General features: G+C 45.4%; 1 protein-coding gene across 2 annotated transcripts in view; it reads left to right on the forward strand.

Moving 5' to 3' along the window:
• The window catches only part of shq1 (SHQ1, H/ACA ribonucleoprotein assembly factor), a 62,941-nt gene extending 37,049 nt beyond the window's left edge, over positions 1–25,892 (forward strand). For both annotated transcript variants that reach the window (XM_012961357.3, NM_001079148.1), the window contains 1 exon segment: positions 24,704–25,892. In XM_012961357.3, the coding sequence (XP_012816811.1) occupies positions 24,704–25,355 (652 nt within the window). In that variant the 3' untranslated portion in view covers positions 25,356–25,892.
• The last annotated feature ends 2,008 nt before the right edge of the window (positions 25,893–27,900 follow it).

Consider the following 27,900-nt stretch of genomic DNA (forward strand, 5'->3'; position numbering starts at 1 on the left):
TGCGCATCCTTGTCATTGCCCCTGCCGGTTGTTATTACGTGCCTACGTGCACCCGGTCTGCCTGGCCCACCCCTGAATCGGGTCCTTAGGGCAGTGACAGATGGGGAAATTAGTTGCCCCGCAACAAATCTTTGTTGCACGGGGGGCTAATCTCCCCGCAATGCCATCCCACCGACAAGATCGTAGTGACACATATGCCATCCCACCAGCGATTTACATTCTTACTGGTGGGTTGGCATTGCGGGGAGATTAGCCCCCCATGGCAACGAAGATTTGTCGTGGGGCGACTAATCTCCCCTTAAAACCAATCCGGCGGTTTATCTGGCTGTGTATGGGGCCCCCCCACAGGCCTACCTGACAGAAATCTAGTCTAAAATTGGCCAGATGTTGGCAAGTTTGATTTTCCCATCAGATCTGTGCCCAGATATCGTTGACGAGATCCTCGCTCCGATGGGTGCTATACTCATTATTGTAATTTGATCGGTTGGACCGATGGCCAAACATTTGGATTACTCCGATAATGTCCAGCTTAGGTTGGTATATTGGTGGAAAGAGCCGCTCGTTTGTATGGCAGCCTTTCCTGGCCTACTATTTGACTGTGACTAGGCCGAGGCGCCGGAGAAGACAGGGCAAGGATTTTCTCTCTCTCAGGAGCGTAACCACAAAGCAGACCCTGCGTTGCAGGGGGGCCCCCAGTAAGGCCTTATTTAAAGGGCAATTTCTATTTATCTTGGTAGAATTAGTCAACTTACCAATACTTTGGGGCCCTAAATTGAATTTGCTCTGGGCCCCAGTATAATCTAGTTACGCCGCTGCTCTTTCTTCCCCTGTATAATCCCCAGTTCTGGTGGCGACGTGTTATTAACACATTGTTACAGCGTCTCGGCGTGTTGTCGGGGCAGTTTCGTGTTTAACCATCCCCGGGGACAAATTATGGATTTCAATCTTTTCAGACCGGCACCTCTTGTTTTGATCCCGCCGTAGCATTTCGATTCTGCATCCCCCCGCAGCGCAGGGAAAATTGGCAGCAAGAGCCGTGCTCCGGCGTTACATTTATAACTAGTGTTTTTGGCAGCCGGGCTGCATAGTTAATGTGTCTGAGTGCTTCTGCGAGATTCTCCGGTGTCGCTCCTTTCGCTTTGCTCACAGTAGGCGCTCGCCATAAACGATCCACATTACCAGCGTGCAGAACAAGTGCAAATGAGCTGGCGGCACAAGATATTCCCCTCTGAGCCAGCGGAATCTCTATTGTTCTACCCATTTACATTGACTGATGCGCTGAATAGAGAGGCCTGGGCAGGGGCCGGAGTGCGAGACGAGACGCCGAGTGTGAATTGTCCGAGTGAGCTGACAGTTGGGATGGTTTAGCACATCAGAAGAGAGAGAAATTCTTGCCTGTGCAGGTTTCCATGCTAACGTCTATATGCCATTTTTTTTTTTCACAGGCTTTGGTTACTGGCTATGCATAGAGTTTGCTATAATACATAATAAAAATTAGTAAACATAATTTAAAGCAACTTTGCAGTTCACATCAAATAAAAAAATGCATCTTTTTCATGATTTTTATTTAAAGGAACAGTAACACCAAAAAATGAAAGTGTATAAAAGTAACTAAAATATAATGTGCTGCTGCCCTGCACTGGTAAAAGTTGTGTGTTTACTTCAGAAAGTCTACTATAATTTATATAAATAAGCTGCTGTGTAGCCATGGGGGCAGCCATTCAAAGAAGAAAAGGCACAGGCACATAGCAGATAACAGATAAAACACTATTGTATTCTACAGAACTTATCTGTTATCTGCTATGTAACCTGTGCCTTTTCTCCTTTTTTCCAGTTTGAATGGCTGCCCCCGTGGCTACACAGCAGCTTATTATATAAATTATAGTAGTGTTACTGTAGCAAACACACCAGTTTTACCAGTGCAGGGCAACAGTGCACTATATTTTTATTACTTTAAAGCTCTTTCATTTTTTGGTGTTACTGTTCCTTTAATAATATGGTTTGGAACTGTTACATAAAGGTGGCCATACACAGACTGATTTTATCTGATTATCTGTCTAAAATTGCCCAGGTCTCGATCAGGCACATTTGATTTTTATGTCGGATCAGCTTGTTGATGGGGTCCCTGAACCTATGGTGCCTATGCCCGCCATCGCCCACCCATAGGCTGGCATATCGGGAGAAGTTCCGCTCGATTGGCAACCTCGCCAGTATATGGCCACCTTAAGCCCCGCCCCCTGTTCCACTGCTGATCTGGCTAATTACTTTGAGACTCAAATAAAATGTAACAGTAGTCGCCTGCCTTCAGCCTGCATCCTCCCATTCCCACAATCCCCTGCACACGTGATTTCAATAAGGAAAGGAACATCGCAGTGCAATGCATTGTGGGTTATGTTTTTCCTGCATGCTGTCTGTAAGCTGGGGAGAAGTTGTTACAATTTGTAACACCGATGTTTTAGTCCCTCCTCCCCTGCCAGCATTTCAAATGATGCAGAAATAGAAGACCTATTTTGCAGCTGGATTTCAGCATATAAAAATGGTATTTATTCCTACTTTTTGAAGGAACAGATTACAGGGATAGGGATATTAGAGGTTTCTGTGTTGTGTGGGGCTCTTTAACAAATTTTTGTTCGGAAGCCAGAGTTCCCCCTTAATCACTAAGTGCTATTGTTTCTGCAGGAAGTGCAATTGAGGTTACAGGCGGGAGGTTGTATTGTTACACTTTTTGGCACATCAAACAGGTAACTGTGATTTCCCCCATTGTGCAACTTTGTCCATGTGTTAATTCACACGGGGCCAGTTTAGCCTCCACTGGCCGACTGACTGCAGATACCCCTTTCTTACCTTGGTTTCCTATTCTCAGGTGTTTATTTTGTATTGTCTGAACTTAATTCAGGGGTCTGGCAGGTTTAAAATTTGACTGTGCCGTTGCACCACATGTACCAGTGCCCACGCTATTAGCAGATGGGCGAGTGTAGAACAGAGGTCCCCAACCTTTTTTATACCTGAGCCAAATGTAATTATTTGTGTTCAAATGTAATTAGAGTTGGAAAGCAACTCTAGCAAGTACCTAGGGGGTGCCAAATAAGGGCTGTGATTGGATATTGGGTAGCCCCATGTAGGCTGCCAACTTGAAGGAGGCTCACTTTGGCAGCACACATAGTCTTAATGCCTCTAAAACTTACCTCCAAGTCAGGAATTCAAAACAGAGTTTCTGCTTTCAGGCAACTGGGTGCAACATCAAAGGGGTTAATAGGCAACATGTTGTTGGTCTGCCACTGATTGGGTATTACTGGTTTAGAGAAACCAGAGCTTCTCTTCACTTTCTGTTGTTCCGATCATTCAAGCTGTCTGCTTTATCAATTGGAACAATTGGTCAGATACTGTACAAGGTTGGACTGTGTATGGCTGCCTTAAGGGTAATGGTTCACAGGGTCTTTCTCCTGCTTGGTGAGCCGGTAACAAAATGTGCAGAATTGCCTCCCCCCTATTTATTCCTAAGGTCATTTTCTGCACTCATAGGTCAGGTGACTATCACTCAAATATTCATTAACTTCATTTGTTGGGGAAGATCATTGGCTTGGTCAACATGGGCCAGTAAGCTACAGGATCAGCTTGTTGTTGGCTGGGTCGATGTTATTTGCATTCCCTGTTTGAATGGAGATGTTACATAGAGATGTTTCTGATTCTGAAATTTAAGGTGGCCATACACCGTGAGATTTGCTAATTTGGGGAGGTATTGGTCGGTGAGGCTTGTCAGAGGGCCCCATACACAGGCAGATAAGCTCCTGAGTCGGTCTGAAGGACCCGAAACGGCAGTGAAATATGCTTGTGTATGGCCACCTTTTAGAAGGGAATTGTACCTGTTTTGGAAACAGTGAGGCCAGTGGAATATGAGCAGATTACTGACCCCGCGATAAATCTCCTCTAGTGGTGATGACTAATCTCCTCAAGTATGTAGGAGATCAATTGTGGGGCGACTAAAGGTAGACATACACGGACAGATTTAAGCTGCTGATTCCAGTGCTTTAGGTCAATTCGGCAGCCTGACCGACGGCCTTACCTGACGGATATCTGGCCGAAAATCAGGCAGGTGTTGATCGGGCAGGTTTGATTTTTTTTAGTCGGCTCGGGGACCACATTGGCTCGTTGATTCCTCGCTCCAACCGCTCCTATCTCCTTTGTCGTAATTCTATATCACCCTCCTTAGGTGGGCATATCGGGGAAAGATCCGCTCATTTGGCGATCTCGCCAAACAAGCGAATCTTACAATCTATGGCCACCTTAATTTACTTGTGTGTCATCGGCCTTCAAAGGTTTTAATCACATCGCTAATTATCTTATTGTGTGAGTTCTCCTTTAAAACGGTGAAGGGGTAATGCTAATGAGCAATTAGCCTTTGTACGTGTAATTATCACTATTTGAGCGCTTGTTGTACAGGGAATGAGCTGAATAGATAATCACGGCGACAAGGCGTTCCCAGGGCTTTCTGTTACACGTGGGGTAGATGTGACAAAGCAACCCTCGGGAAGCGCCCTATCGCCCTCCATCTCATGAACAAAGTGTTGGAGCGCTCCGATAAAGAACTCATTTTCTCTCCGCGCCTTTCATTAGACCGAGCGGGGGAAATTACTGCAGATAAAACCCCGGCGCTGATAAAGGCCACGCGACCGAGATTAGGGGGCTGTTGTTATTTATAATGGTGGGGGGGTGCCTAATTCTCATACTGAGCCTGGATTGTGTCCAACGTTTCATTGTGCGGCTGCAGCCAGTGAAATAAATTCTGCTTTATTTCCCTCTAAGGTTTTGTCTCTCTAGTTCCGTGAATAAACGCTCCCGAGGGGCATCGTAACAGATAGAACGCAGGCAGCGCCGCGCTAGAGTCCATGAACTGAGTGTTTGGAGCCTTGTCTGGGGCAGGCGTGGGCGACCTCCATATAATTGGGTCAGTTTTAGAGCCTTCCATTAGAAAGCATTTCATTTGCTATTCCGACAGTTACGTTCCTCCTATAATCCACTTCTGGGCATCGCTTATGCTAAAGGCAGGCAGTTCATATCTCCTTTTGTTCCTGAATTTCTCCCATTTATTCCTTTTATAAAGATGGCATAGCTTATCCTTTGCCTTTTCCACACAATTAGGGGGGTGATTACAGGTATAGGACCTGTTATCCAGAATGCTCGGGACCAAGGGTATTCCGGATAAGGGGTCTTTCCGTAATTTGGATCTTCATACCTTAAGTCTATTAAAAAATCAATAAAACATTAATTAAACTCTATAAGATTATTTTGCATCCAGTAAGGATTAATTATATCTTAGTTAGGATCAAATACAGGTACTGTTTTATTATTACAGAGAAAAGGGAATCATTTAACCATTAAATAAACCCAATAGGGCTGTTCTGCTCCCAATAAGGGGTAATTAAATCTTAGTTGGGATCAAGTACAGGTACTGTTTTATTATTACAGAGAAAAGGGAATCATTTAACCATGAAATAAACCCAATAGGGCTGTTCTGCCCCCAATAAGGGGTAATTATATCTTAGTTGGGATCAAGTACAGGTACTGTTTTATTATTACAGAGAAAAGGGAATCATTTAACCATTAAATAAACCCAATAGGGCTGTTCTGCCCCCAATAAGGGGTAATTATATCTTAGTTGGGATCAAGTACAGGTACTGTTTTATTTTTACAGAGAAAAAGGAAATCAGTTTTTGAAATCTGAATTATTTGATTAAAATGGAGTCTATGGGAGATGGTCTTTCCGTAATCCGGAACTTTCTGGATAATGCGTTTCCGGATAAGGGATCCCATACCTGTATTTGATTTTTTTATTCAGTGGAGTTTTTCATATTTAGATTTTTTTAAGAAATAAGCAGACATTCATGTTTTTTTATTAAATGTGTTCACAAACACAAAAATTGATAAATAAGTCCATTGGATTTAAACATTTCAGTATTGGGAGATTTAGATATCCGCAAAGGAAGGGATTCATTAAGATTCATTGCTGATGTGGCGCAATGGTGGAATCTGTAGGTTGACTCCTGTAGGGCCCCTCTATGTTATTGGCCATATATGGGCAATTATTGTCTGATAGCCAGGGCCAGATTGAGATTCAAAATAGGCCCTGGCATTCAAGTACACAGAGGCCCAAACAGCCCACCAGCCCAATAAATAGTGAGTGTCTATGGCATCTTACAGCAGCCCCTCTGGCATTTGCCTGAATCCACAGATTGCCAGTCCGGGCCTGCTGGCGTCTCTCATTGGGTTAACAGGTTATTGCCCAAGGTATGTGGCAAAAATGACCTATATTTGGCTGCAGACCTCTGCTGACAGGTCTGCATAGGCCCCTATTTTACGTCTGCGTGGAGTAAGCAAAGTGCAATTTCAAGCTTAATTGGCATGTTTTTTCCCCCAGCTTCATTGTGGTTTCAAGGTGACAACAACATTTGGTGCGGTTGAGCCGTGCCTACCACATGTGCCGTATTTTCCTAAGTTACCACAAATTGGATGCAGTTGCACAGAAGTCTGTCTGCTGTCATTGTGAATTTGTGTGCGAGTGATGTCGGCACCCATTTCTTCAGGCGCAAGTGCGCTGTTGTCTAGTGATGTTGGGTACGAAGGGAACCCTGGCAGTAGTGTTAGGGTTCCCCTGGGTCATTAGGTGCAGCAGTGCTCAATATGGAAGGCAGGAAGGACTGAGTGCTGGGTGCAAAAGACCTGGGGGCCAATGATGATTATTAACATTTATTTATAAAGCACCAACATATCCCGCAGCGCTGTACAATAAGTGGGTTACATACATTGGACATACAGAGTAACATATAAAGCAATCAGTAACCGATACAAGAGGGGAAGAGAGCCCTGCCCAAAAGAGCTTACAATCTACAAGGAGAAAGGGCTGAGACACAAGGTATGGGGATGGGCAAGACCAGAGTTCAGATCAATTTGATTTTTGCCCTCCATGGGTGGCAAGATGGTTCATAGGATAGCAAAAAGTAATTGGTTTAACATTTTGATTCCTTCCAATCAGGGCTGTAGTGGGTTTGATATCATGACCTGCCCCAGTTGCAAAGCTGCACCCATTCCAGGCATAGGTGTAGTAAACTGGGGGCAGAGGGGGCACATCAATAGCAGAAATGCTGTATAATGAGCCCTGTGCTCTGTACTCTCCTCTTTGCCGTTAAATTCCTGCCCTCCTTGCCGTTGCCGTCTGTGTGCGAGATTGCCCTGCAATGATTGATGCAAGCAATATTTTTTCCGTCAGACCATTTTTATTGGCGTTTGCTAATCTCGCATCAACCTATTCGCTTAGGTGCCCCATTACAGTCGCGCCGCTTGAAGAGGAGTAGCTGTGTTCTGAGCGTTTCCCATATATTGAATAATTCACGTAATTAAGATTTAATTAGCCACTTTAGCTAGTGCTGTCTAAAAGCCATGAGATCGGAAATTGGCTTTTCAAATAAATCATTGCTAATATCCGCCAGTATTGTTGCTGGAGAGCCATCGTGACTGGGGGAAAGGATCTCAGAAGTAGGTAGAGCACCCCTCCTGTGTGAGAAAAGGGATTGAGGTAAATTCTGGGCCAGTTAAGCTAAGCAGGCACAGGCGGATCCCAGTAATGCCAGTTACTACTTACACGGGTTGTCACATTAAGGGCAGTAGCATGCCATAGAACTTATGTGCAAATCCACTAAACCGGACTAAAGGTGGTGGAGGCCCCCTTACCTGGTTCAAAACTGTCAGTCTTTTCACATTGAGGCTATTACTCAGGACCCCAGCAACCAGCAATATGGTCGCCAGTCAAACAACGGCCATAATAACGGCTCCTTCAAGATTGCTCGGGTAGGGTGGCAGGACACGAGGACCTGCATTTCATGATGGGCACAGCGTAGCCTCAAGCATGTTGGCAAAGTTGAAAAACTGGACAAGACCTTGCACTGTATGAGGTGGTGGTCAACCATTTACTAGCCACAATGTCGTAGTCCCACCCTTCCATATCCTTTTGATAAATGTCATCACCCTTCCCCCCAGCATTTTAAGATATAACAGTACAGGGGGAGGTGGCCCTCAGCTTTTCATGACATGACAGGTGCAGCTTGGCCCTCAGCATTTTGAGACCCCTAAACAACCCCATCCTATATGATTTTTTTTTCTCTAATGAGCTTTATAACTGCACAAAACCCTCCCCCATTGCAAAAAAAGTTGTGAATACGTGCAAGATACTGGAGTACATTGCAAATCACAATACTATGTGTCAGCGTGGTTTTATGTGTAACAGATCTTGTAAAACTAATTTAATTGCCCTCTATGAGGAGGTGAGCAGAAACCTAGACTTTGGAATGGCAGTGGATGTGATCTACATAGACCTTACGTGTTTAAGACCTAAAGGTTTTGATACAGTACCAAAGGATATGTTTAAATGAAGGAATATCTACCTGGAACATAATATCCGTACTTAGATAAAGTACTGTAGGCAGATAGCATAAGATCAACACAGCAAGACCCCCCTTCCCCTTGAGACTTGAGGAATTGAACCTTCATTTGAAGCAGCGTAGGGAGTTCTTCGCAGTGAGGTTGGGGAATGCCCTGCGGGTGATATTATGATGGCAAAGTCTATTAATGCCTTAATGGGGACACACAATTATAGAACATGAGGAGGGAGGGGAAATGAGAAAAGTGCAGTGACACCTAGGAAGTGCTGAATGGAAAGTGAAAGTAACTGCCTTAAATAGATTTATGACAGGTAGGAATGTTTAAAAAAAATAAATAAATAAAAAAAAATTTGGGGTTCATGTTTAATTTGAAAAGGACTTTTATTATTCAGCTTTTCATGTGTCCCCTTTAAGAGTGGCTTGGGTGATTCCTTGAGCAAGCATAGTATCCAAGGCTATTGTGATAATAAGATCTACAGTTAGTATAGGTATGGGTATATATAGTGAGGCCTTGAGAAAGGCCCTAGATGTGGACCAAACGTCAGCCTGTTTTCCTTTGAATTAATCCTTTAATAAAAGATAAGTTTTAATGAGAGATACTTCTCCGGTGTTCATCTATTTTTGTTAGGGATGCACCAAATCCGCTATTTTGGGATTCAGCTGAACCCCGAATCCTTTGTATAAGATTTTGCCTAACAATGAACTGAATCTGAATCCTAATTTGCGTATGCAAATGAAGCTAACGAAGGGTAAAAAAGAAAAAAGTCACATGATTTTAATGATTTCTGGTTTGGTTTGGCTAGGACTATGGATTCGGCTGAATCCGAATCCGAATCCTGCTGAAAAAGGCCCAAACCAAATCCTGGATTGGTGTGCATCCCTAATTTTTGTATAATATATATATAATGGTTTTTTTTTTTTTTAATATTATGTATCTTGTTAATTGATAAAGAGACGGGAGCCTCGAAACGTTGTAACTGATCTGCATTGTGCAGTAAAAATGTCCTTTTTTGCTATTATAAAAGTCTCGACCTATATATGTAAGAGTATCTATAAGAGTATATTAAGGTCTGTATAAATATGTTCGCACTGGGGTTCCGTTAGAGGGGTTGAACTTGAAGGACTTGGGTCTTTTTTTATTTCAACTAAACTACGTAACAAAGCCCCCAGCTTGTATTTTGCTTTACTTCTCCTTTAAAGACTTGGGAATAATGTATGCAGCAGCTTCCATTGGTAATAAAGCAGCCGGGTATAGATAGCAGCCAGGAATAAAATCCTATTAGGAGGGAGAGCACTAGGGTTTGTGACACGCTGAATGATTATTCTCCTGGGAGGAAGGATATGAAGCTCTTTAAAGCCACTGAGCCGGGAGAATATGCACCTCGGCTCTAGCCTTGTGGGAGTCATGTATTACATTATCCTCAGATTGCTCCTCTGTCAGCGCGCCGTGCCTCCGGGGTTAGTGGGGGTTACACGGAGGAAATGGAACTGCAGGATTTATACGAGACACATTAGTGCAGGAAGTTGCAGTCGCCTTGTGAGACCGCCGATGGAATGTAGTGCGCAGTGTCCGGGCAGCTGCAGCCGCCCCAGCTCTTTATCCCCGGCTCCATTGGATCCGTGCTGCGCTTCACTCCAACCGATTTTCCTTAGAATACGACCGCAATATAAATAAAAGTGATATGTAGCGCTGTGCCGCGGCGACTTACACTGATGCACTAATTTCGTTGGTCGTTTTTTAAGGGCCCTTGTGCCTTCTTTTTTGTTTGTAATACAGGTATGGGACCTGTTATTCAGAACTAGGGTTTTCCGGATAAAGGATCTTTCTGTAATTTGGATCTCAATACCTAAAAAGGGGTGGTTCACCTTTAAGTTAAATGTTAGCACGTTATAGAATGCCCAGTCCTAAGCAACTATTCAGTTGGTCTTTATTATTTGTTTTTAAATTATTTGCCTTCTTCTTCAAACTCTTTGCAGTTTTTAAATTGGGGTCACTGACTCCAGCAGGAAAAAAAAACAATCCTCTGTGAGGCTACAGTTTTATTGTTATTGTTACTTTTTGTAACTTTCTTTTATATTCAGACCCTTTCCTATACATATACCAGTCTCTTATCCAAACCACTCCTTTGTTGCTAAGGTGACTTGGACCCTAGCAACCAAATAGCGACTGCAGCTCCAAACTGGAGAGCTCCAGAACTGAAAATAAAATAACTAAACAAAGCTACAAATAATGAAAAATGAAGACCAATTGCAAATTGTCTGAGAATATCACTCAAAGGTGAACCACCCCTTTAAGTCTACTAAATAGTCACTTAAACATTTAATAAACCCAATAGGGCTGTTCTGCCCCAATAAGGGGTAATTATATCTTAGTTGGGATCAAGTACAGGTACTGTTTTATTATTACAGAGAAAAGGGAATCATTTAACCATTAAATAAACCCAATAGGGCTGTTCTGCCCCCAATAAGGGGTAATTATATCTTAGTTGGGATCAAGTACAGGTACTGTTTTATTATTACAGAGAAAAGGGAATCATTTAACCATTAAATAAACCCAATTGGGCTGTTCTGCCCCAATAAGGGGTAATTATATCTTAGTTGGGATCAAGTACAGGTACTGTTTTATTATTACAGAGAAAAGGGAATCATTTAACCATTAAATAAACCCAATAGGGCTGTTCTGCCCCCAATAAGGGGTAATTATATCTTAGTTGGGATCAAGTACAGGTACAGTTTTATTATTACAGAGAATAATAATCAGTAATGGGTTCTGGGGATCTCCAATTAAGTCAGGCAGCTGCCTCCTACGCTCCTTTCTCACTCAGTAATATACTCGCCGTGCCAGACACAGTGTACATTGCCCATTACACGCTGCGCTGTCCAACAAATTCACCCTCGCTTGGTGTCGGTCCTTCTTTTCTGTCTGAGCAAAGAGTGTAGGAGGCGGCTGTCTCGCTTATTTGGAGGTTACTGAAAACCATAGTGAGGGGCACATGAAAAATACTAATAAGAGCTGACTGATATTAAAGGGGTTCAGAGTACACAGAAATTAAAGACACAAAAGGACAAATAAAGCCCAGAAATAATTAGGGCCTGGAAATGGATGAGCTCAGCCACCACAGCTGTCTTCTTTAGCTCACTGTCTTTTGAGTAGTTCAAAACATGAAAATAAATGTATTATTTACATTTGGGTTATCTTTGTGTTTCCCATTAATAGCTCAGTAAATCAGGCAGCCGGCATTTTAAAATCTGATCGTTATCATTTGTTACATTTCCCAGCAACTTTGGCCCCTGCTGAGCATCCTCCCTTTTATTACAGTCTGTTACAGAAGAAATTGTCCCGTTGACACATTTGTGACCATGTTGTCTCAGAAATAAATAACAGAAATTGAAAGGATTCTGTTGAAAATAGTTTTGTTGAGGTAAACTACCCCTTTAATCTTTAGTTCCTCCCCTGAGCCAGTTTTGGTCAACATGATCTATATATGACCTGTGAAACCACCAGCAGGGGGCAGCTGAGATCTGTAGTGCTAAGGGACTGCTGATTGCGGCACACTGATTCTAAACCACTTGTTAGTTTTAATTGCCCTTTAATGCAGTTTACTTAACAATAGATCTGTGACTGTGGGATAGTAGGGAGAGATGGTGCCTATAGTAGCAGTGGGGGGCATAATAGCCTCTGGGAAGGGACTGGGGCTGTGGGATAGCAGGTATAGTAGGGAGAGATGGTGCCTATAGTAGCAGTGGGGGGATAATAGCCTCTGGGAAGGGACTGGGGCTGTGGGATAGGAGGTATAGTAGGGAGAGATGGTGCCTATAGTAGCAGTGGGGGGATAATAGCCTCTGGGAAGGGACTGGGGCTGTGGGATAGCAGGTATAGTAGGGAGAGATGGTGCCTATAGTAGCAGTGGGGGGGATAATAGCCTCTGGGAAGGGACTGGGGCTGTGGGATAGCAGGTATAGTAGGGAGAGATGGTGCCTATAGTAGCAGTGGGATAATAGCCTCTGGGAAGGGACTGGGGCTGTGGGATAGCAGGTATAGTAGGGAGAGATGGTGCCTATAGTAGCAGTGGGGGGGATAATAGCCTCTGGGAAGGGACTGGGGCTGTGGGATAGCAGGTATAGTAGGGAGAGATGGTGCCTATAGTAGCAGTGGGGGGATAATAGCCTCTGGGAAGGGACTGGGGCTGTGGGATAGCAGGTATAGTAGGGAGAGATGGTGCCTATAGTAGCAGTGGGGGGGATAATAGCCTCTGGGAAGGGACTGGGGCTGTGGGATAGCAGGTATAGTAGGGAGAGGTGGTGCCTATAGTAGCAGTGGGGGGATAATAGCCTCTGGGAAGGGACTGGGGCTGTGGGATAGCAGGTATAGTAGGGAGAGATGGTACCTATAGTAGCAGTGGGATAATAGCCTCTGGGAAGGGACTGGGGCTGTGGGATAGCAGGTATAGTAGGGAGAGGTGGTGCCTATAGTAGCAGTGGGGGGATAATAGCCTCTGGGAAGGGACTGGGGCTGTGGGATAGCAGGTATAGTAGGGAGAGATGGTGCCTATAGTAGCAGTGGGGGGATAATAGCCTCTGGGAAGGGACTGGGGCTGTGGGATAGCAGGTATAGTAGGGAGAGATGGTGCCTATAGTAGCAGTGGGGGGATAATAGCCTCTGGGAAGGGACTGGGGCTGTGGGATAGCAAGTATAGTAGGGAGAGATGGTGCCTATAGTAGCAGTGGGGGGATAATAGCCTCTGGGAAGATACTGGGGCTGTGGGATAGCAGGTATAGTAGGGAGAGATGGTGCCTATAGTAGCAGTGGGGGGATAATAGCCTCTGGGAAGATACTGGGGCTGTGGGATAGCAGGTATAGTAGGGAGAGATGGTGCCTATAGTAGCAGTGGGGGGATAATAGTCTGGGAAGGGATGTCGCAGATCAGCCCTGACTTTGTGGAAAGGGGGGTCTGAATATATTTTCTTTTTGCGGAGGAGCCTGGGCCCGTGAAGTTACTCCCCTGCCAGGCACCTTTATGACTAAAACCAGGCATCAGAATCTGCCTGTGATGTAGGTATCTAGTGCTTGGGAATCATCAGTAACATCTCAATAACATGAGGTGTCAAAGGAACAATAAAGCCATTGTATCTCCCCCTAAGGAAGCAGCCTGAATCCTCGCTGATCTGAGGCTGAGATGCATCACTGCAGGGCAAGCCTGGAAAGCTCAGCGGAGCAGCAGATTGTTACAGGAATCGTTACATGCGCCATGGTGGGGGCTGCTTTATTGCTTCACATTTACTCCAGCCTCCAATATCAGCTATGGGGGAGTATTTATATTTATATTCTGTTCTATTCTGTTTATATTCTATTCATCATTTCTTTGAAGGTACAACATGATATTAGGTATGTATGTATGTATGTATATCTTTATTTATAAAGTGCTACTTATGTACGCAGCGCTGTACAGTAGCATACATTAATACAAACAGGGGGTTATTAAGATAATAATAGATAAATACAAAGTATAACAATAAATACAGATAGATTCAAGATAAATACAGTTGCAATAAGTTAAGAGTCAAAGACACAAGAGGATGGGTCCCTGCCCCGTAGAGCTTACAATCTATATATTATAGCTTATTGTGTGTATATTTGTTTTTATATAGACAATTTTAGTTTACCCAGAATCCAAAAAGAATCAAAATTCTGCCAACTACTGGTGTAGGGTCAGTACATAGTAGGTGCTAACATTTGTTCTTTTGGGCAGGCTAGGAAGGGGTGTATTAGTCAGATCAAGATAAGAAAAAAGTAATTATTTATGGTATTTGCTACGCTCTCTGCGAGACGACAATGCAAACATATACTGGAAAGTGATCTGTTGGATGAGAAAAGCCCAGTAACAATGGATTTCATGGCCAATTCATATTGTCTGAGCTCACAGTCTGCGCACTTTAAATATGCAACCGCCAACCGATATACATTTGCACCAGCAGTACCCAGTTATTGGGCACCCGTGCCATTTGCCCACATGAAGAATAGTCTTTGAATTGACAATTAGCTGTTACATGTCTCTGGCACTTAAAATAGGCAATAGCTTCTACCAATTGAGGAACAAAGGGGGCCATGTGAGCCCCACCAGCTTGAAAGTGAGCCCCCGCCAGCTTGAAAGCGAGCCCCCGCCAGCTTGAACGCGAGTCCCCACCAGCTTGAACGCGAGTCCCCACCAGCTTGAACGCGAGTCCCCACCAGCTTGAACGCGAGCCCCACCAGCTTGAACGCGAGTCCCCACCAGCTTGAACGCGAGCCCCACCAGCTTGAACGCGAGCCCCACCAGCTTGAACGCGAGCCCCACCAGCAGTGTTCCATCTAAGCTGCGTTTATGTACAAAAGTTTCTGATTTTGCCTTGCAATGTATTTTTGATGACTTTATAATGCTGAAGAAGTTGGGCTTAAGAGCCAAATCGGCTGATTTGGTGACCCATATGCTGGGCCAAATCAAACTGGTACAATCATTGGCACAGATCATACTGCTGGCCTAAGGAGAGCTGTTGTGTTGATGCCAGGCCTTGTCCAACAAACTAACCTGCCCAACAGATCTGGCTGTTTCAGGATGTCGGTCAGACCCGTGTATGGGGCACCAAGATTTTTCTAATGTTTTCCAAAGTTTGCTTCAGGTCTTATAATCCATAGTAGCCAACCAGGAGTTGGCTTTCAAACAGCCAATCCATAAATACTATGGTTGCTATGGGTTACTAGACCCAACACAAACTCTGCTCCTAAGTATTTCCTCAGTCTCATAGTATGTATGGAAACCCAGAAATCCCTTGGCGCAGCCCCGGCTTATTGAGAATAAACAGATGGCAGCCTTCGATGGAAAATAACATTTGGCCACCCAACATGTTTTTATTTCTGCTTTAATTGAAGACATACGGCCTTATTTGATCCTTTGCCATTGTTATTATTCCGTTTCCCGTGTATTTCCCATTTATCTTGCGAGTTTCCTCTCGGCTCACAACAGCCTGCAATGGATCACGATTCACGAACGTGAAAACAAACACTGGCACACTTACACACTAACACGCGCACATACTAGTGCCGGCCTCTGGCCTCTGGTATGAAAAGCAGGTTTGTATTGGCCATGGGAGGTTTAACTAAGGTGGCCAAACATAAGGCAGTAAAAGCTGCTGACTCAGCAGATTATTGGCCCCTGTATGGGACCCTCTATATGGTGCTTTGGTAGCCATGATGAGACCCAGCCTACGACAACTATTTCTACCTTCTAACAAATACTGTAGCTATATACTACTCTACTATAATACTTAGTCTTATGTAACAAAAGGCACTACGTTTGCCCAGGAGCAGTAACCCGTAGCAACCAATCAGCAGGTAGCATTTACTGGTCACATGTTTCAATTACAGGGAAATTCTGGCTGTTCCTTCAAAAAGTAGGAATAAATACCATTTTTATATGCTAAAATCTAGCTGCAAAACAGCTCTTCTCTTTCTGCATCATTTGAAATCCTGGCAGGGGAGGAGGGACTAAAGCATTGACGTATATAATATATAAGGGGAGGAGTGTGTAATTTCTACATGCAATTTTTGCAAGGTCCCTGTCTGTCAGGTCTTGTAATGGGCCCTTAGTTAGGCCCAGTCTGATGCTGGCAAAGCCCTATGCCTTCAGGCACTTGAGTGAAACATACAGTAGGGTTGTGTAGATATTGCAGGCAGTTCCAGAATGGGATCAAAATAGGCCCTGGCATTCCAAGTACACAGTGGCCCTAACAGCCCCCCCCAGCCCAATAAACAGTGACTGTCTATGGCACCTTACAGCAGCCCCTCTGGCATTTGCCAGAATCCACAGATTGCCAGTCTAGGCCTAATTGCAGGGCTCCACTTCAAATAAAATATTGGGGTCCACCAAGCCATAATGAAGATGATACAATTAACAAAAATATAGTGAAATTAGCCATTGATTGGGAACCGCGGTGGGCCCCCTGCGTATGCAAGCTTTGCTGCCCTTTAGTTACGTCCCTGCTTGGCTCCATATATTGATGCATATATATAAATTGATGGTTAAACCCGAATACTGACAATCTCAGTGTTGAGGAATCGGTGCCGAGGGCTTTGGAGTGAAGCGCTGTCCCTGCGCGCAGACCTGAGGCGGGAGGGTGACTTTCTGCCGGTGACTCATAGAATAATTTGCCGGCTACAAATTGCTGCTCCAGAGACAAGCGCTGATAGTGGCGCGGCCCTGTCACAGTGACTAATTGATGTAGGGCTGGATGGCTCTGTGCCCACTGGGACACGGCGCTCGGCTGACTGTTACTCACTGCAGCACAAATGGCACCGTATCTCAGCCCTTGTGCTCTGCTGTCTCTCCCAGCAAGGGCCACCTGAGCCTGACAGTTGGCAGCTCTTTGCTTATTCCTATCCCATATATATGGAAACTGATCATATATATATATATATATATATACACATATATACACATCAGGCCCTCAATCAGTGTCGGGCTGGCCCACCAGGATACCAGGAAAACTCCCGGTAGGCCCAGGTGTCAGTGGGGCCTCTTGCTTCTAACTATTTGGCCAATTGCATAGTCATTCCCTATTTCTGTGTGGGAAAAAGAGATGGAAGGATAGAGAAAAGAGACTTGGATAATGAAGAAGTTGAAGGAGGAGAAGTTGAGTGAGGAGGGATAATAGTTTAGAAAGTGGGCCTATGGTCCAAAGTTTTCTGGTGGGCCCCTGGCATCTCAGTCCGACACTGCCCTCAATACAGCAGACCCAAAGGCTGCTGGACAAGTATAACTGTTCCCCCTGCCTGTGGCAGCAACTCAACATGACTGTGGCACTTTAGATTTTCTTTTTTGGGGTGGTGGGTGTGTCTCTAGGGTTGCCCCCCAGCCTATCCAGCAAACTGCCAGCTAAGGCCGGTGCCAGTGTTACAAATTTACTGGCATATAGGCTGGCAGTCCTACTTATAAACCCCTTGCTTCCTGATTCTCTCCTTGCCCAAGCACCCCTTTTAAATGGGCTCTGCCCATTTCCCCACCCCACATGCCCATTTGCCTGCCCCTTTCCCCGCCCTGTGGTATCATGGCCCTCCCCCCCAAAACCAAAGGCCATTACTTTAAAGAGAAAAAAGGGGTAACCCTATGTATTTCTCAGGGGGGCCTGTGCTTCTGGTCACGGCTCCACATTGCACAAGTCACGCTAGGGTGTTCCCGGGAATGCCCCAGTCCCTCCCATTGTGCACTTTTTTTTTTGCTCTTTGCCCCATATTTTTTTCATAAACATCAATTTACTAATGAAAAACCACAAGCGTGCCAGCAGGGTCCTGGCAATTACCATTCAGAGCAATAGAGGGGCAACTGCGAGTATTTTTCCGCCCTTGTGCCAAGCTGGAACCCACACAGATGGCATAGCGCAGTCTCTCAGCGTGGCGCTGCCCTTAGCATAAGCTTCTCTCGCACCGAGCCGGATCACTGTTTACCCAGCACCAAGTCCTGTGAAACCACTGTTGTTGTAAGGAAACCTAATGATAGGTCACTTTGGCGTTCTGCGGCTTTCTGTTTCAAAGTTGTTTCGTGACGCCATTAACCGCTTACTCTCTGAAGGGCTGAATGCCTTCTGGCGGCTCCAGTGCACGGAACCCTTTTTGCTTCCTCCCAGCTCTCTTCTGGCACAAACATATTAATTACACTTGCCCTTTGATTTGTGCTTTCCTCAGAAAAAAAAAAGAAAAGAAATGGCGTCTGTTTGCAGTTAGACCCAGCTGGTTGTGACAGCAAAACCACAACTGGCTTTTCCCAAAGGGAGTTAAAAATAACCAATTTATTTTCTTATTTTTCCTGCTTTCCTTGTCGTTCTGTTCCACGGACTCGGCACTGTATCCCGCTCAGCAGCGGCTCTCCTCCATGCAAGAACTCCCGTTCCTTCCTCCCATTCCCCCGACTCGTACATCTCCTCATTATTTGCTCATCCCTTTCTGTCCTCTGGTTCTGACTCTTGAAACAAAGTAGTCTATTCTCCCCGTCTGCTAATCAGTTGGCTTCTGTTGCATTGTTGTACATGACAGAACCAGTGGTGCTGAGAATTTTAACAGCCAGAACAATTCTGCTTTCAATAGCAGTTACACTGACAACAATTGAGAATGGGTAATTAAAGTATATTGGATTGATGCTTAGAATTACTTATTTTTTCATTAGGAAAAAAATGTTTTAGGTGCAGTTTCCCTTTAATCTTTCTCTGCCTGGTTGCTCAGTGAATAGCACTTCTGCCTTGCAGCTCTGGGGTTCTGAGTTCAATCCCAGTCAGGGAGTTTGTATGTTCTCTCCGTGTCTGAGCGGGTTTCCTCCATGACTCCAAAAACATACAAGCAGGTTATTGGCTTCTGACTAAATTGACCCTAGTGTGTGTGAGTGGGATAGGGATCTTAGATTGTAAGCTCCACTGGGGCAGGGACTGATGGGAATGTGATAGGGACCTTAGATTGTAAGCTCACTGGGGCAGGGACTGATGGGAATGGGATAGGGACCTTAGATTGTAAGCTCCACTGGGGCAGGGACTGATGGGAATGTGATAGGGACCTTAGATTGTAAGCTCACTGGGGCAGGGACTGATGGGAATGTGATAGGGACCTTAGATTGTAAGCTCCACTGGGGCAGGGACTGATGGGAATGTGATAGGGGCCTTAGATTGTAAGCTCCACTGGGGCAGGGACTGATGGGAATGTGATAGGGGCCTTAGATTGTAAGCTCCACTGGGGCAGGAACTGATGGGAATGTGATAGGGACTTTAGATTGTAAGCTCACTGGGGGGAGGGATTGATGGGAATGTGATAGGGACCTTAGATTGTAAGCTCACTGGGGCAGGGACTGATGGGAATGTGATAGGGACCTTAGATTGTAAGCTCACTGGGGCAGGGACTGATGGGAATGGGATAGGGGCCTTAGATTGTAAGCTCACTGGGGCAGGGACTGATGGGAATGTGATAGGGACCTTAGATTGTAAGCTCACTGGGGCAGGGACTGATGGGAATGGGATAGGGGCCTTAGATTGTAAGCTCACTGGGGCAGGGACTGATGGGAATGTGATAGGGACCTTAGATTGTAAGCTCACTGGGGCAGGGACTGATGGGAATGGGATAGGGGCCTTAGATTGTAAGCTCACTGGGGCAGGGACTGATGGGAATGGGATAGGGACCTTAGATTGTAAGCTCACTGGGGCAGGGGCTGATGGGAATGTGATAGGGACCTTAGATTGTAAGCTCACTGGGGCAGGGACTAATGGGAATGGGATAGGGACCTTAGATTGTAAGCTCCACTGGGGCAGGGACTGATGGGAATGTGATAGGGACCTTAGATTGTAAGCTCTTTGATGGCAGGGACTGATGGGAATGGGATAGGGACCTTAGATTGTAAGCTCACTGGGGCAGGGACTGATGGGAATGGGATAGGGGCCTTAGATTGTAAGCTCACTGGGGCAGGGACTGATGGGAATGGGATAGGGACCTTAGATTGTAAGCTCTTTGATGGCAGGGACTGATGGGAATGGGATAGGGACCTTAGATTGTAAGCTCACTGGGGCAGGGACTGATGGGAATGGGATAGGGGCCTTAGATTGTAAGCTCACTGGGGCAGGGACTGATGGGAATGGGATAGGTACCTTAGACTGTAAGCTCACTGGGGCAGGGGCTGATGGGAATGTGATAGGGACCTTAGATTGTAAGCTCACTGGGGCAGGGACTGATGGGAATGGGATAGGGACCTTAGATTGTAAGCTCACTGGGGCAGGGACTGATGGGAATGTGATAGGGGCCTTAGATTGTAAGCTCCACTGGGGCAGGGACTGATGGGAATGATGAATTATCTCTGTAAGGCGCTATATAAATACCAGGAAATAAATACAGTGCCCCAGCCCATCTCTGATGTCACATAAAGGGACAGGGCAGTAGCGTTGGGCAGGCAGGTCGTGGGCAGCCCAGACTCTGTCCATGGTCCCAACCTGCCTTCAAACCCTCTTTCCAGGACCCCCCTGGAAGGAGAAATCTTAAGTGAAAGTACATAGGGCAAATGATCTTGTGCTACAGTTGTTAGATAGTCACAGCACCTACTTTTATCATTGCCCTGCTTGCAGCCCTCCAGTTGCTGAACTGTAACTCTCAGCAGCCCACCGACTGTCTCGGGCCCCATCCTCTGATCCCTCCCCTACCCCCGAGTCCCACTTAGCGCCGCTTAGGTTGTCATAACTGCCGTACAATTTATGGTTGGGTAATTTCCTTATCGCTGCCTCCCAGCTAATTAAAGAGATCTGGAATCTTTAATATGAGCGGCACTGGATTTGGAAGACATTTTTCATAATTGTAAAATGCCTAATTAAAAACTGATTACAAGCTCATCTGCATTTCTTGGAGGTGGCGAGAGAAGTGTTATTTCTTCTTCCCTGGGGCCACAGCAGCAAAACAAATCGTAAACGCCATGAGAAGAGCGTTGATGCAGAATATACCCCATTGCTAAGCAGGGTTTGTATTCCCTTACAGAGGCAATAAAGCATTAGGGCAAAGCTGTTAGTGAGCATTTAGTGTGAATAGTTGCTGGTTATGGGCTGCCATGTTGCTTGCAGAAATCCTGATTCTCCCATCAGTACACAACCAGCAGGGGGAGCTGCTGCTCATAGTGTTTATAGTTGACACCTGTGGTCAACAGAAGGCAGATAAGCATGAATTTAATTGACAATATTTCAAGGGCAAGAACCCTGTTGTTGCCAGTGGAAAGCCTTTTCGGAGTGAATTGTCGCCCGTGATAGACTGAACCTTTCCGAGTTTTCTTACCCTAAAGGTGGCCTTACATGATAAGATTCGCTCTTTTGGGAAGATCGCCAAACAAGCATCTCTTTCCCTAATATGCCTACCTAAGGAGGGCGATATTGGGCTATTTTGGCCCTAGGGCCATACAATTGAATTATAACAACATAGATCGGATTGGTTGGAGAGAAGACAGCATCAATGAGCCAATGTGGTCCTGATCTGGCCTTCAGGTGTCCCTATACATGGGCAGATAACTGCCGAAGTGATCTAAAGGACACAAATGACCTTAATATAATATATTATCTCTTCCTTTTCCATACGCTGACCTGAGACAGCAGCAATATGGCAAATGGACATGAGTACCGCTTAGGGTACTTAGGGTACCGCTTAAGGCACATGGGGCTATATTAAGGGCTGTAAAAACGCAGCCATAGACTTGTAAGGGAAATCACATTGCCCCTCACAACAAAATTTTCTGCCCCCTCCCTCCTCCCATGCCCTGCCCCCAATTGCCCCTCCCCCGGTGACCCCTCCCATCAGTACAAAGGACACACAGACATTGTTAGCCAGGAGTTACGTTTTGCATTGGTGCCAGGGCAGGGACCCCCTAAAACATTGCTAGCCAGCCCAGGGCCCCCTAAACATTGCTGGTCCTCCCTCTTCTGCCCCCAGCATCCTGTGGCTCCCCCCAGCATTCCTCTTGCTATGTCCCCCAGCTCCCTGCTGCATCCACTCTTTTATAAGGTTCCGCCCAATGCGTACTGATGTCACACATATGCACGGGGCACAACCAATCAAATTACTTGCTGACCACCAATGACAGGGCCCGTAATTCTTTAAACAGGGCCTGAGCTTAAAACCTGTATCATGGCTGGGCCCCCTTTAAAGTGAGGATCGTACGGGCCCAGGACAACTGTCCCCCCTGTGCCCCCTGATGGCAGCCATGGTAGTGGTGCTATAAAAGACTTTAAATCCCCCCCTGTGCAATTGCCCTTATGAAAAATGTTGAGCCTGTTGGATCCATTGCCACCATCACGTATGTAGCGGTAGTAGTTCCAGGGTTCCTGTCTGTGGGCATGTCTCTGAGCCATGTATGTGTGTCAGCCATGAATAAGATTAGTAGTGCTGACAGGGGCTTGCTGAGCTATTCCCTTGCTAAATGGGCTTCAGGTATCCGAGAGAGGAAAGCCCTGTGTTCTCTCAATGCATCATTTGCCTAAAGACTCCCTAATGACTTCCTGGCTTGGGGTAAGGAACAGAGTCAGCAGCGGGACCCCTAGAGATTCACTAAACCCTAAACCATGGAGGGGATTGTGCTGCCGTGCTGAGGTTCAAAGCGAAGTGGTGGGAAAATAAACATTGCTAATAAATGGAGAAGCGTGCAGAGGCCTTGGGGGACGGGAGAGGAAGCCGGTAGCCGCTTGGCTACAAAGAAATAGTGGCTGCTCTGGCTAAAGCTGAGTCACTTCTTTCATAGAATCTTTGGGAAATAAAGAAAAACACACTGAGCTGGTATTAGAGAAAATAACATTGTTTATGGGCAGGAAGAACCTGAATATAGCTCTGTATTCTCTCCCTGTTTGTATGGATCCCGGGCATCGATCACTGCACGCAGTTGGCCCCACTGGCTTCACAAGTCACACTCAAATGATTGGCGGCTGTAAAAAATAGTGGTCTTAAAGCACAAGACAATGGCTATTGGCTAAAATAGTGGGGAAGGGGCAGTCTGGGGTAATTGCATAAACGAGCCATAAACACTGTCACGCATGTCCTGCCCCCCCCCCCCCCCCCCCCTGCAACTGGGGTGTCTGCTTCCTCTACAGTTATGCCACTACATGGGTCATTTTGACTGTTGCTATTTTCCTCCCTGGCCTAGACTAGACTTCAAAATGGTGTTTTAAGTACACAGGGGCCCAAACAGCCCCCCCAGCCCAATAAATAGTGACTATCTATGGCATCTTACAACAGCCCCTCTGGCATTCCCAGTACCCAGAGGCACAAACAGCCCCCCCCAGCCCAATAAATAGTGACTGTCTGTGGCACCTTACAGCCCCCCTGGCATTCCCAGTACCCAGAGGCACAAACAGCCCCCCCAGCCCAATAAATAGTGACTGTCTGTGGCACCTTACAGTCCCCCTGGCATTCCCAGTACACAGAGGCACAAACAGCCCCCCCAGCCCAATAAATAGTGACTGTCTATGGCATCTTACAACAGCCCCCCTGGCATTTGCCTGAACCCACAGATTGCCAGTCCGGGCCTGTTTCCACCAGAAAAGCAGCTGCATATTGTCCCTCTACCCGTGCCCACTATGGGCATCATTGTGCAGAGTCCTGTGCCAAACTAGGCCTGTGCGTAACATCCGCCAGCATAACCGGTGCCGCCTCAGGTCACTAAAGGTTTCTAGGAACTATTTTGGAAAGGGCTTGGCAGCTTGCGTACAGAACAGAGTCCGATGCCAAGCTGCTAGGGTTTCTGTTTTTATTTATCTTCTTTTTCATATCTGGGAACTGACTTCATTAGCCTAAAAATGGCAGAGGTTGTTCCCACTCTCGCATTCTGCGGTTAGCTTTGTGCTCGGCGTGGAACGGAGTGTTTTTCCCCTTGGGCGCAGATTAGGGTGAGAGCTGTGATAAAAGTGAATGTGTAGCCAACAATCCAAGGTGTGCCTTGGCAAGGGCAGCGGGCACCCAGCCGCAGCTCAATCCCACAGCTTCACTCTTAGAGCCCTGAAGCCCCGATTAGCTCATGGCATCATGAAAAGACTCAAGTCAGATGCTTGGACGCTGTTTATTTAAAAAGGCTATGAAGGTATAGAGGGCTGTGAATTTAAAGGGGAACTCTACCCAAAGAAAATGTAATTTGAAGCAACTTTATTTTATTAATGAATTCATGTGTGTTGGAAAGCTGCTCCAAAATCCAACCTGCAACAAGTTGGAAACATTGCTGATTTGATATACTGTATATACTCGAGTATAAGCCAAGTTTTTTAACACCCAAAATGTGCTGAAAAAGTAACCCTCGGCTTATACTCGAGTCGGGTGCCATAGGTCCCTCTAGACTAGCACCCTCTGTCCTTTTGTGTGCAAATTAGGCCACCCACAACCAGACTCTCCAGTGCCTGTTGTTTTTGTTAACCCTCTTCTCCACTTACAGAGCTAGTTTACTGGTTTTCTTTGAAATAAATATTTTTAAACATATACCCCACTGATGCCTCATTTAATGTAATTTTATTGGTATTTATTTTCATTATTGAAACTTAACAGTAGCCGCTGCATTTCCCACGCTAGGCTTATACTCGAGTCAATAAGTTTTTCCAGTTTTGTAGGTAAAATTAGGTACCTTGGCTTATACACGAGTTTAATTCACCTCATTTAGGGGCCCCAAGCCAGGGACCTTAATTTTTCACCTCTTGCCCTATGGAAATGTTTCTTGAAATTCCCTTTATTGTTTCTGTAATGTGAATGTCTTGTCTTTCAGATCTAAAAAGGTAGCCTCTCTGTCGGACTGCGTCCAGTCGCTGAGCATTTCTAAATCAGATCTGGGGTTCGAACTGGGGGAGCTCGAAGAAGCCGCACGTCTTGTGCAGGAGGAAGAGACGCAGGGGCAGTTGGCGTCGAGCACCTGTCTTGTCCGACCGCTGGCGACTGTCGCTTCCGAATCATCAGACACCGACAGCTCTACATCTGACACAGACGACTCCTCGTCGGAAACAGAAGACTCTACATCGGAGGAATCGACATCAGAAGAAGAAGCAGATCCTACAGACAGTGAGTTGCAGAAGGCTATTGTGCCTGGGCAGAATAGCAGGGTTCAGAGTTCTCTAGAGAAAGCAGGCGAGGAGAAAAACAAACTGCCCGCAGCTGGAAAAGCAGAGACGACAGTCACGGAACAGATGAAACATCTAGCTGAGAAGATGAATAGTGCAGTTATTCTTTCAGAAGCCCCCGTGGGACCACCCGGCGTTCAGGACAAGTCCCCAGAGAAGAAAGCTGGAGAATGCACAGCACAGTCGGCACAAAGCACTACAGGGACACCAATGACCAGGGAATTTTTAGAGGTGACACCGCGGCTGAATCCACTGCTCATTGTTCCTCTCTCGGATGAGGATGATGAGTTAGCGGAACACTGATGGCTTTCCTCAGTGAATCTGTTTAGGATTCTCTCTGGGAGACTGAGACACTGCAATTAATAGTGACAATGCCTTGGAATCGGAATGGGGCAGTGGGGTGTGTTATTGGCCACCGTACAGAAGTATTCCAGGCTATCCGGGGATTACACAAGGGTGGGGTGTGCAGGACACTAAGGTCATTGAACCATTATAGGATTTCTCATGTTTTTTTTTTTTTTCCACCACATTCTTCTGTCTGGTAAACGCAGGGTCAGAATACCCCAAATTACCCATGATTGCTCCCTATGGGAATTGCAACTCCAGCATGGAAGAATCTGACAATTGTGATAAATTAATTGAAAATGTACTAAAAAAAACACTAGGGGCGTTTGCAAAGTTTGAAGTATTGTGTGTTGTAAACCCTGCCAAACTGGACTATAAATCCCAGAATAATGTATATATCATATAATGATGGTTGAGGCATGCTGGGAACTGTAGAGCAGCAACATCAGGGTTGTATTCTTAAGGCAATATAGCACAATAAAACTTTTCCCCAAATCTCTGCCAATGAATGCTTTAATGCAATATATTTGTATAGAGACCCACATTGCTCAGGGGTATAGTTTTCCTTTAGCTGCAGGTGGGGTGGATAGCGAGTGGGGCCTGCTCACTCTGGGCTGGACTGAAAATCTGTTGGCTATGGTGGGGGGGCTCTTTGGGCCTCTGTGTCCTGGAAATGCCAAGTCTTATTCTGAATCCCAGTCTGGGCCTGATGGTAAGCAACTTTTTCCTCCAGACTAAAGAATAACAGATGTGTTCCATCTATCTGCGCCAGGCTCATCAGACTGACTGCTTTTTGGTTGTTATGGGCTACTGTAGAACGTATTGTTTCGTTTTTTTTATTTGTTGTTACTAAAGTTCCTTCATGCAGTAACGTGTGCATTATAAGCCTTGGCCCTGGGAAATGCTCATTATTCCTGGAATCTGTGCTTAATTTGTCCTTTTGGGTTGCTCAACGCGCTTTATTGGTAGAACGCGCCGATCGGAACTGTATGTATTCAGAGCTCTCAAAGGGCTCACAGCAAAAATCAAGGCCCCGCCCCTCTTTTAAGGATAACTAAAGCTTAATATATATATATTTATATACACATAGAGGTACAGGGATTATACTCCATTCCCATCAGTCTCTGGCACAGTGGAGCTTTCCATACAACACATTCCCTACACTAGGGTCAATTTCATCAGAAGCCAATAAACCTTCCCCATTGGGGGGGGGGGTAGCTGGAACTTAGAAAGATTAAAGGGGAACTCTACCGAACCACAACTTTTTTTTTGGAAACTAAATATAATTTAGTGATTTTTAATGTAATAATCTGGTTTGGAACAGTTCCCTAAGCCCCGCCCCCTGTTCCCCTGCTGGTCTGGCTGGCTACTTTGAGACTCGTATAAAATGTAACAGTAGTCGCCTGTCCTCAGCCTTCAGCCTGCATCCTCCCAATCCCACAATCCCCTGTTGCACACGTGATGTCAATAAGGAAAGGAACATCCCAGTGCAATGCATTGTGGGTTATGTAGTTCCGGCATGCTGTCTGTAAGCTGTGGAGAAGTTGTTACAATTTGTAACATCAGTGTTTTAGTCCCTCCTCCCCTGCCAGGATTTCAAATGATGCAGAAAGAGTAGAGCTGTTTTGCAGCTGGATTTCAGCATATAAAATGGTATTTATTCCTACTTTTTGAAGGAACAGATTACAGTGATAGATATAAAGGGGATTTCTGTATTGTGTGGGGCTCTTCTTTGGTTTGAAAGCAAGAGTTCCCCTTTAATGCTTGGGTAATAAGCAGACACTATTTTTCAAAGGTGATTGCATTAGACAGCAACCCGTCTGCCCTCACTGCTGTTTCTGAAACAGCAGAAGTTAGAATTCCTTCAACGAAGACTCCAATTCCCACAATGCCTTGCTTCTTCCCATGTCTGGTAATCTGCGGGCATCCATTGGTTCAGTTATCAGAACCAGCAGTACAGAAAATAGCAAGAGACAGACACTGCCAAAGTTGTAATGACTGTATAATGGAAAGCTGCTTACAATTCTATATTCCTTCATTAGCAAAAATTGTGGGGTGGGGGTGGGGGCTGTGATATTGCTGAAACATAGATGAATGAGTCACGTGACTTGGCTTTAAATATTAAAAGCTTTATATAATATAATTATATAAAGGTTAATAGAAAGGGGTGGGGTTTTTGCTCGGATGGAAGCTAAGCTCCCGTTGAAAACTGAAAAGGCACCAAGCTTCGTTTTGAGTGGTTACTTTTTTTTATATTCTCTGTTAAAAACATTAAAGGAAAACTATACCCCGACAATGAATACTTAACATAATATAAACTATCTGTTGGTTAAGTGACCTATTAAAGAATCTCCCCAATTGGAATATATATATCAGTAAATATTGCCCTTTTACATCCTTTCCCTTGAGCCGCCATTTAGTGATGGGCTGTGTGCTCCCTCAGAGATCAGCTGACAGGAAGTGATGCAGCTCTAACTGTAACAGGAAGTAGTGTGGGAGCAAA

This window comes from Xenopus tropicalis, chromosome 4 (genome assembly GCF_000004195.4).
Source record: "Xenopus tropicalis strain Nigerian chromosome 4, UCB_Xtro_10.0, whole genome shotgun sequence".
NCBI lineage: Eukaryota > Metazoa > Chordata > Amphibia > Anura > Pipidae > Xenopus > Xenopus tropicalis.